This window comes from Cyprinodon variegatus, unplaced genomic scaffold (genome assembly GCF_000732505.1).
Source record: "Cyprinodon variegatus isolate N-32 unplaced genomic scaffold, C_variegatus-1.0 Scaffold298, whole genome shotgun sequence".
Classification (NCBI taxonomy): domain Eukaryota; kingdom Metazoa; phylum Chordata; class Actinopteri; order Cyprinodontiformes; family Cyprinodontidae; genus Cyprinodon; species Cyprinodon variegatus.
In genome coordinates, this window is record NW_015150751.1 from 905,121 (window position 1) to 916,332 (window position 11,212).

The 11,212-nt window shown below is 40.8% G+C and overlaps 1 protein-coding gene across 1 annotated transcript in view; it reads left to right on the forward strand.

Annotated features, from left to right (window-relative positions):
- The window catches only part of LOC107090509 (protein artemis-like), a 14,679-nt gene extending 11,589 nt beyond the window's left edge, over window positions 1-3,090 (forward strand). Inside the window, exons 12-14 of the mRNA XM_015383923.1 lie at window positions 208-305; window positions 1,255-1,341; window positions 2,089-3,090. Coding sequence (XP_015239409.1) covers window positions 208-305; window positions 1,255-1,341; window positions 2,089-2,723 — 820 coding nt within the window. The 3' untranslated portion in view covers window positions 2,724-3,090. The remainder of the gene's footprint in view (window positions 1-207; window positions 306-1,254; window positions 1,342-2,088) is intronic.
- The last annotated feature ends 8,122 nt before the right edge of the window (window positions 3,091-11,212 follow it).

Sequence of the window (11,212 nt, forward strand, 5' to 3'; positions counted from 1 at the left end):
CTCTTGCCTGGTCGTATTACTCCATCGAAGTTTTAGGTCCTAAAACATTTTTTTTTTTTAATCTAGAGAAGCTTGAGGTTTTAAGGCAGTATAAACAAATCTTAGAAGATAATGGGACGGGAGGAGGGAACACCTGCAGGATCCGTCTCTCTGCAGACTCCTTTGGTTAAATGTTAATAACAGAAACTGTTGCTTATGTCTGTTCAGGTTGAGGCTGATGTGCAGGAACCAGCCTGATGGAGCAGCGCCTGTTTATAAGCCTCTGGGAGTCCTGAAACGGAGCCGAGTTCAGCCGCCGACTTACGGTATTAAACTCATCAGCACCGGCGTCCAAACCTGGTCTCTGGGAAACTAGTCCAGCCATTCCAATCATTTGATTTGTGTTCGGCTAAACATGAAAGGGAATTTTACTCAGTTGAGAAAATGAACCCAAAGACTCAATATTGAAAACAATTATAGAATAATGATGAGTTTGTCTGAAGGACATTCTACCAGAAGCTTTGTGGCTTATTTCTGGTAGTTTGCTTAGTCCCACTCTGAGACAACAATGGTGTCATTCTCGATCGTCTCCCATTTAGTTCACTTTGGCAAGAAAGTTTTTAAAAATTGAAACATTTCTACTGAAGGTAAAGGTTTATGCTCAAATAAACATTTGGGTAAATTTGTCTAACCAGGTTTTTCTTTTGTTTACTGTGAAGTTTGGCTTAACTTTTTGTGGTTTTACTATCATCATATTTCAGAAGATTTTTAAAGTATCTTCAATCAGAGGCCTCTCTAGATCCGGTGCAACACAGACAGCTGCAGAAGATCCTTCCTGCCTGCAGCTATCAGAACCTATAACACCTGTTTAAAGAAAAAACATACGACTTACTGCAACATTTAATTTCTCTTTGGGATTAATAAAGTATTTTTTTTAATTGAATTGAATTAAAAAGTCTTAAAAGTCTTGAATTTATTGCTGTAGGAACCATTTATGTTGAAGCTGTGCCTTTTTCTCTGCTGCTATAACTGGTGCCACTGGTTTCTCACAGTAGGCCTTTGATTAGGTTTTTCTTGAACATTTCCTCTCATGAGGAGCAGGGTGAAGATCCTAAATGGTTTTTATTTTATTGTACCTCAGCCTCACATCTACAGATAAATGGATCACTGTTCTGGAAACCAAACTGAGGAGAGGAATACGTTTAGCTGCTGTTCCTTTCATCCGTTTCGTCTGTTTGCTGGTTTGATATTCACGGCGTTCATGTTTCTGTTCAGATTCTGGCAGCGATGATGACCTGTTTGAAGGTTTGGATCTGGCTCCAGTCAGGAAGAAGATGAGCCTAAACCAGGAACTACAAACTGGTACTTTCTTCTCTTTTATCTTTGTTTTTTTTCCCTTATTTAATTTTACGTCAAATATATATTTTTTCTTTTTTTATTTACTCTTTTTTTTTTTTCACTTTTATTTGACCTTTCAAAAATACTTATAGTAGAGATGAAAGGAAGTGTCCCCCTGGACTGATATTTGGGGTCACTTCATGACACTTCAAAAAGCAAAAAGAAGCTTCAAATAAAAATCAAATAAAAATTTAGTATAGAAGCAATCATTTGTGTACGTTCGATGTTAAACTTCTTTAAATGTGCAGCTGTTACTTTTAGGAGTTCTGGAAAACATGTTTTTTCCATAATTATTGAGCTTCTGGCTAAATTGGATATAATTAGGAGTTTCTTACGATAGGAAGTTGTTGAAGGGGGACGATTCATGGCTTTAAGTGTTTTCAGCTTTTTTCTGACTCAATATGCTCTAAAAAGTGCGGCCGGCATTTATTCTGCCTTCCTGATGCAGCACTGTTGTAGGACCAACTTTTTATGGCGTTGGTTCCTCAAGCTCCGACTAACTGGACTTAGAGCGACTAAAATCATCAGGTTTTAGGTCTTTCTCTAGAACTAAGTTGGACTTTAGTCTGGACTTTGACTAGGCCGTTCCAACACATGAATCTGCTTTAAGCTGAACCATCCATAGTGGCTCTCGCTCTGCTGCTGGAAGGAAACCGTGTAGTTTAGGATTTTATTCAGGAGTGTCTTAAAGTTCTGCTTTTGTCTTTCTAGACTTAGAAGCAGCAGTTGAGAGAACAGCGCCCCCGGTGGCCATGTCTTTACCTCTCCTGGTCTCAGACACGACGTCTGCCACACAGAACTACTTTGACTGCACCGAGTCCAACGGCGAAGATGATGACGAGGAGGAAGAGGAGGAGGGAAAAGGAGACCAGAGGAAGGCAGAAGGAGGCAAAGACGCCCCAAAGTGGGAGGATTTCTTCACGGCAGAGCAGCTGAGCGACAGCCAGAACAGCCAATCCCATTCCTGCTGCTCTGCCGCGGCCACCTCCCCCTCCAGAGGGACCGGGTCGCAGACTCCCGACCTGTTCAGCGACGAGGACCGGACACCGGAGAACCTGGAAACCTTCAGCCTGACCCTGTCCACCTCTCTGTCCAATCATTCCTCGCAGAACCTGGACGACACCCTGATCCTCCACCCACAGACGCCGAATACCAAGACAGACGCTGTCCAATCAGAACCCGAGGATCTGCCCATGTCTCAGGCGTCGTCTGACTTTGACATCCCCTCCACGCCTGAGTCGAAGGCGCCGCGGCCCGACGACCTGCGAGCGCTGTACATGAAGCTGGCGTCAGGAGAGGAATTGGTCATCAGAGGAGGAAGTGGGATCAGGAATGAAGACGATTAGATCTGGATCCGATCTTTCTATTAGAGGTCTGATTATATTTTACTGCTCTAACATGTAAACTCAGGTTAAGTGTGTTTTAATTTAATCGTTTCTGTTCAGTGTAAGAACTTCTCTGGGGTTCTGTTCCCCTCAGATGTTGTTTTTTCTTATCTCCTCTCTAACCTCCAGACCTCAGACTCTTTCAGTTGCACTTTAACCTCATTCCCGTCCTTCCTGGACTCCCGCACCTGTTCACTGAACACGCCTACATTCCGCTCAGCTGCCATTCTGTGGTTTCCTCCACCGCTTTTATCGTCAAAGTGGATCAACTGGTTAAATTGTTCACCTCAGCTTTTTTGTTTTTTACCTCTATGTCACAAAAACACACTAACAGCCATTTTTCCTCTTTTTTTCTCTTTTTTTATTCAGACGACCAGTTTTTTATTTTACATTTCCTTCTAAAGATGTTTGAGAATAAAACCAAGAGAAGGATAAAAGTGTCTCACTGTACTTTGTTGTATTAAGAAGCAAAATGGGCTCATTTTTATGAGGGTGCAGAATTAAGCTTCCACTAGGGGGCGACAGAGAGCTGAAAGAGACAGCATACCTGAATTTAAATTCATGGGCTGCATCCTCTGGAGGCCAGATTTATAGGCCGATTACTGTGGAAGAAAAACAATCTCATTGGAATCTGCCTTTTTTTGTACACCGAATTTTTCAAAAACTGAATTACACATTTAATTCCTTACAATGGTAAAAAATTTAACTGCAAAAAAATTCTGATGCAAAAAATTCAACTGCAAATGTGTTGACCTTTTGGTGAACTCCAGCCAAAGCAATCAGCAATTGATGCAGTCCAGCAGCTTCTAGCCAATGAAATTAACTCATTTGGTCACGTGACACAATATATGGGCATAGCTTTGTTCCCGGCTGAATGAAGCTGAATGAGGAGTTTTTCTTGTTAAATAGATGATTACAAAACATCAGGTAGCTAATAATAGATCGCCGTTGGAGTTTTTCATCTAATCGGACTGGGCCGATCACAGCTAGTGCAGCACCCCCGTCTGCCAAGGTCTTGGTTTGATCCGAAACAAGTGCCCAGCGGCAAACTGTTAATTAATTACTGACCAAATTAGCTAATTTTATTGGCTAGAAGTTGCTCGACTGCATCGAGCGTAGATTGACACATTTGCAGTCGAATTTTTTGCAGTTGATGTTTTTTTGCAGCTGAATATTTTTGCAGCAATGTGTAAAAAAAAAATTCAGTGTTTAAAATTTGGTGTACAAAAAAAAGGCAGATTTTAATGAGACTGTTTTACTTCCATAGATTACATCATGGCGCGGCGCTGAGGTCTGGTCGGATTCCAAGACTATATGGCCGACAGATGCAGCCTTATTTTTGCCTATTTTGAAAGACTGGTCCGGTGTATCCTCCGTAGCCTTGGGTATCCCATGATTCATTGCGAGACCAAGCAATCCGGCTACTCCGTGCTCTGAGGAAACCTAGTACTAGGCGCCAAACAGTGGTAAATATTGGAAGTTCAGTTTAATATAATCTAAGTCTGTGAATAGTTCTATCTGAAATGAGAAAAATCGTTTTTTTAATGGTTATTGAGTCAGATATGTGGCGGTAATGTTTGATTTATCTAAAGGTTTTTATCTGTTACTGTATAAATGGGTTTGACTGTGTTTTAACCACTTAAAACCCACCGGGTTAAGTGGGATTACCCCCACTCAAGGTCTCCGGCGACCCGGTGGACCTTAAGTGGGGGTAATAATTTAGAATGCATAAAATTTCACCAGTAAAATTTTTACCAGCAGGTGGAGCCATTGCGCAGCTCCAAGCTGACACCAAAATTTCCAAACCCTACAGCTCCGGAACTGTTATAGCTAGAGGTCTGAAATTTTCTGCATTTGTGGATGACATGATGTAGAACAAATTTAATACAATAAAACCTGCTTTTTCTCAAGAATTTCTTTATTACTGCTGGTCAAAAAAAGACCTATAGTTTCGAGAATAAAAAAACAACTTCGAGTCATGTTTGAAATGATGCAGGTTGGTCTGTGTTCAAGTAACCCGATTTTAATTCAAATAAAACAGAAACTAGAGGGTGTTAGCTTTCAAATGATGTATTGCACATGTTATTTGGGCTTACAGTTCCTAAGTTATTAGCTTTTCCATTTGGGTATGCAAAATAGGCGAGGATTACCCAAAATGAGGTGGATGTTAAGAGGTTAAGGACAGATTCTAATATATCTGCAGTGTGGGGACTATAAATCTGATATTTTTTTTATTTCCATTTTGCATAATTTCCCTAACTAACTATTTTTTGTTGTTGACTATAAGAGATTTTGTAAATATATTTTAATACATACATTGTTTAGATTTACTTATATCTTTCTACCCATTTTATATGACTACATTTGCTTTTATTTGTTCATAATTCTGGTGGTTGTCACCTTTATTCACTCTGGATTATGATCAGTGTATTCTTTTTTCACTTTTCAATTAAATAAAAAAAAAATAATTAAAAAGAAACAGTGTTTAAAAGTTTGGTATTTATTATTTCCCTGCTTTGTGAGTCACGGTTAAAGCCGCCGAAGGCTGGACCTGTTTGAATTCACAGCCAAAACTCTTCCGGCCTCCTTATTGGAAGGATCCAGTCCAGGTAGACCAGGTCCTTGGAGGATACAGCCCATCAACTTGAATCTGCTCATGAGCTGGAAATCCAAGATTACTGCTGGAAAAATCACGCAAGTATTTACAAATCTGTGTTTGTAGTCTAGGTCATTCATTTCTTTGCATTTTTCCTCCAATAACTTTGTGGTTTTTCAGATTCTCTGACAGACTTTAAGGTAAAACTGTCCTTTATTTTCCCTCTGTTGGTAAATTAAGGTTTTATTATTGCAGCAAATGTCCAAATCTTACAATTTAGATCGAGTCATAATTTTTTTTAATCTTTTTTTGAAATTGATAAACTAAGCAAGAGCAGATTCTGTCAGATCATTATTTTATTTTTAGCTAATTCTTCTGAAAATAAACTGAATAATTTGTAAGTAAAGGAAGACGGTTGCACTTGTTTCTTGAAATCATGATGTAAGCATTTATAAATCAAAATCAGTCGTCTCTTGCAGATTATTGCATCCATTTTGAGTAGAATGTGGAGTTTTTTCTTTAGTTTTTTAAATGTTGAAACTGAATCAAAATGTGGAAAATGATTTGATCTCTGTTTCATCACTAATCAAAATGTTAATCTAATTCCAAAGTTTTCTGGCATCTTCCGTTGGTGGTCACATTTTTGTCTTTTTTAACAGAATTGTTCCTCTTGTGAAGTCGTTTATTTCGTATTTCTACTGCTTGGATTGACATCGATGAGTTCCTCCAAAAAGGCTTCCCTCTTGTGAATAAAATCGAGTAGAAAAATGGAGAACAGGTTTCTGTTTGTACCTGAAGAACAGAACCAGCTCTTTCAGCGTTGTTTTCTGCTTTTCCTCTGTTTAGTCCTTTGAAGAAAATTTTGTGGAGTTCTATTTGGCATGATGACGTTCTTCACTGTAACTATTGCAGATAATATGGTGGTTCTCCATGTTTTACGTTTAAGTTTAATGTTTTCTAAATAAATAAAGACAACATTAGGTAATTGCTGATTGTAAATAACCATAATCTTTTTCTTTTTGCAACAAATACAGTTGAGTTTCGTTTCATTGGTTTTCTACACACTTTTCTTTCACAATGTCAACAACTTCCAGTTTGAGCTAAGTGCTTTTATTTTGGTAAGCTTTTGTGTTTCCGGTCCTGCGTAATGTAGTTGCGGTTAGCTTGTTCTCTCATAAGTATGGCATTAAGTTAAACATGGAGCTACGGTATCATTATTGCATTATTGCGCGGCTGAGTGGACGCTGGTGCGTTTTGCAGCCGCTGCTCTCCGCTACCTGTTTTAAGTTATTTTCAACGTTTTTACGGAACTTTAGGCCGTGTTATCACATTCAAGTGAGAGCGAAAACGTCCTAACTTCTTCAGCCATCCTGTTGTTTTGTGTCTGAGTGTGGTTAACTAACCTCACTCTCCACCTGTTCTTCTGACTCGCCGTTGCTGCTGTTGGTTAGCCACCCGCTGCCGTTAACAATGTCCTCCAAGCTTTACATCTGGTGTCTCCTCCTCTGGACTGTCCTCTCCACTCTACATCGACCTGGGGCAGGTCTGTCCCAGTATTCGGCAGCTGATCTCCTCCTGCTCCGTGGGCTTCTGTCTGCGCCTCCACCACCAGTTCTCCAGCTACACCCGAAGATCGTGTTCCTTCCCCGCCGGAGATACATCCACCGCGGATCTCGTCAGAATTTCCACATCGATGACTCCAATCCAATACCATCATTCTGGTCAACTTCTTGCCGCTCTAGCCGATATCCCAGTCGGACCGCTGACTTCAGTTCGCTTGCTAGCCTGGCTAAGGCAGCAAGCCCCGCCTCCAGTCATATCAACTCTACCGTCAACTTTGGTCTCCTGAATGTCCGCTCTCTCACAAACAAGGGGCAGCTCATCCACGATCTCCTCAATGACCGTAAGCTGGACTTCCTCTGCCTCACAGAGACCTGGCAACAACCTAATGACTTCTCCCAGCTCAACACCTCAACTCCACCTGGGCATGTTTACCACTCTCTTCCTCGTGGCTCCGGCCGCGGGGGAGGTCTCGCATTACTTTGTCACGAGAAGTGGAAATTGTTGCCAGTTTCTCTCTCTCCTAACGTCATTCTCCTTGGTGATTTCAATATTCATATGGACAATGTAAATCTTTCACTCACCAGACACTTTACATCAGGGGTGTCAAACTGGTTCCAGAAAGTGCCGTGTGGCTGCAGGTTTTCTTTCCAACCAAGCAATAACACACCAGAATCCAGTCATCTCATCAAGTGAGTCCAATCTGAACATAATGACTTGATGAGATGACTGGAATCTGGTTTGGTATTGCTTGGTTGGAAAGAAACCCTGCAGCCACACGGCCCTTTCTGGAACCAGTTTGACACCCCTGCTTTACCTCCTGCCTGGACAGTTCTGGATTTCTTCAGTACGTTGATTTTCCCACCCACATAAAAGGACATTCGCTTTATTTGATTTGCTGCTCTGGTTTAATCCCTGCTTACTGTTCTGCTGATGATGTCCATATTTCTGATCACTTTCTTCTGTCCTTCAATGTCTCCCTGTCTCTCTCCATAATCAAGCCTGTCCGCCAGATTTCCTTCCGCAATATTAAGAACATAAACACGGACATTTTATCCTCCCACATTGACAATATCCCAATCCCTGCTCTTTCCTCTCCAGACCACCTTGTCACCCACTACAACTCTGGACTTTCCAATATTCTCAATTCCCTCGCCCCTCTCAAAACCCGGTCCGTGTCCTTTTCCCGCTCTGCCCCTTGGTTTACTCCTGAGCTCCGTCTCATGAAAGCCAAAGGTCGGCAACTGGAACGCCTCCACAAAAAAACTGGTCTCTCCATACACAAAGAAATGCATAAAACTCATCTACTTCACTATTCAAACTCAATAGCCATTACTAAATCAAACTACTATTCTGACCTTATCTGCTCCAATGACAGAAACTCCAAGTCTCTCTTTTCTATAATGCACAAGACCTTTGACCCCCTCCCCACAGCTCTGGTCAAAACCTGCCTTACCTCCCTCCTCCCCTTCATTACTTCCATTATTCGTTCCTCACTCTCTTCTGGTATTGTTTCTTCATTTTTCAAAACTGAATCTGTCTCCCCGATTTAAAAAAAAAACCTGGTTCTGATCCCACTAACTTTAATAATCTTCTTCCCATTTCTAATCTTCCCTTTATCTCTAAAATACTTGAAAAAATGGTGTCTGCTCAACTCCACACCTTTTTTACCCTCAACAGTCTTTACGAGCCTTTCCAGTCTGGTTATCGCCCCTCTCATAGCACTGAAGCCGCCCTAATAAAAATCACAAATGATCTCCTCATAGCTGCTGACTCTGGACTCCTCTCCATCCTCATCCTTCTTGATCTTAGTGCGGCCTTTTATACCATTTCTCACCCCATTTTCCTCAATAGATTATCCTCTCTTGGCATCTCTCACATCCCTCTTGACTGGTTCCGCTCATATCTCTCCGACCGCACTCAGTTTATTCAGCTCAAATCTTCCACATCGTACCCTTCCCCTGTCACTTCTGGTGTCCCTCAAGGCTCAGTTATTGGTCCCCTCCTCTTCATCACCTACCTCCTTCCCCTTGGCAGTATTTTTTGGAAATTCAACTTTCATTTTCTCTGTTATGCGGATGACACCCAGCTTTAATTATCCAGTAAACCCACTTCTGTATAATGCCTGGAACTCAATGCTATTTCTGACTTTTTGAATTGAAAAAGCATCCTGGATGGAAGAGAAACGTCTTCAAACTTGGAAACAAGAAAAGTTCAGTGGATTTTTTTTTCTTCAATTTTTTCGGAATATCGTTAGAGAGTTTTTGTAGTAAGTGTTTTTTCCTCCCTGGTTTTCCATACAATATTCCAGATAGAGGGTGGTTTGTAACTCTGTCAGGTTTATTTAATGATAATTATAAAATTAATGTGTGCTTATGAAACATTTGTGCGAGGGGATGCTCCACTCCTGTCTCATTCTGATGGAGCATTCGGTCTTCATGAACTGATCAATTGTCCGGTCAGAACAATACTCTGATTGTAACCATGCGTCATGTTCTGTTAATAAACGCTCTGCAGAGGAGGTCCAGTGGGAGACAGTATATTTGAGTCTGGGGTTCAACTGTCTCTCCTTCCTGCAGGAATTGTATCGATAAGTCTGTATTTCAGTTCTTCTTAAGAAAATGAACCCGACATTTTTGGTGCCGAAACCGGGGAGTCAAGATCCAATTGTCCAGGACCGTGTGGGACCAAGGCCAAGAATCTGTCGACAGCCATCCTTCCTTCGGCGGACGGGGCCAGTTTGGTCCAACCCTGCCCTGGGCATCTTTGTGACGGCTCCAGAGGAACTGATTCTACACGACAAAGGGTAGGCCTGAAGCTTTTGATCAAAAGTTGGTCTAGGACAATTTAAGTTACAGCTGTAATCGCAAGTATTTTTGACGAGACCAAGTCTTGTTGACGGATATGGCATCTGGGTATTCTGTGCATTAGAGTGTGAGACTCTGTGTTGTTCTTGAGACAGTAAGGTTTGCAGCTGCCGCAGCAGGGATAGCAGATACGGTATCTGGGTATCCTGTGCTTGCGAGGGCCTGGAGTTGGAGATTCCAAAGTGTACATGTAACGATAGGTGTTTTTTGTCTATGTTGGTTAAAATAAAAAATATATAATAGGCCTTAGAATAGGTGTGACTGTGTGAGAGTGTGCCAGCAAACAATCGAGCCTTTCAGGTTCTGTTGTTTCATGCTAAAACAGCAGGGGTTAATAAAGTACAATTCTTGTGGATGCAGAGGCAAGAATTTCTCACCTGAAAAGGTAGAAGCAGAAATTACCACAACAGCTTTTGGGTGCTGTCCTGTTGAATAAACATCCAGTAGGTTAAATACCCTAGGTGTTTGCAATGGACTAAATTCTTTAAAATGGGAAAAGGTCAAAATAAATTTAGGGGTTATTTAAAATCTACAAAAAAGTTTGTAGATGCGCAGAATCCTACCAAAAATAAATACTTGAATATATGGTTTGAAAAAAATGGGTTTGAGGGACACCTCTATTCCAAGATAAAATAATAAGAACTAAATCATAAAATAATAAAACTAAAGTGAGCCAGGGAGGTAAAAGAATTAAAAAGGATGGGTTCAGGGAAGAGTATAGAGAAGATCATAAAGGGGATGAAAAGTTTGTGTTAGAAGTGGAAGTAAAAGTATGAAATAGATGGTGTGTGGAAGTAGATAAATGGAGAAATGTTATGTGCCGGCTTAAAACAAGCACTAGTGCAAAAATAGATAAATAAAAAAATTAATGAATAAATAAATAAATGAGCTCCAAATGGCAAGTTGTTGATATAATACATGCGCAAAGTAGATATGTTATTATTAAAAATTAAATAAATAGATCTATTGTTGTTTGTCTGGTTTTAATGTCATGTGTTTCTGTCTTTAAAGTTATGTTTGTGGGTCTTCTAAGCTGTTTGTGTGTCCAAAAAATAATGAAACACAGTTTAGAGGGAGACAGCTTGAATTTGCAGTGGCGGGGGAGTATGTCTGTGGATCAATGACTGCAGCGTTGATCCAGTTGACAGCCTTCCTAATGCGTCTGCAGGGTCTCCAAAAAGTTCGGAACCAAAAAAATTAAAAATTAATAACCCACCAGAAAATAAGCTAAAACATAGAAACAGCTATAAAGCGTAGTTTGGACCATAATTGGGCTCAAGGGAGGGGCTGGTGGTCACAGGGGAAAAACAAGGGGTCAAGTAGAAAGCACAATAGATGCTACAATTGTGATAAGGAGGGCCACTTTGCTCGAGAATGTCCAGACCCCCACAGAGTGACCCTCCCCGTCACCAATATTATGACCAGCA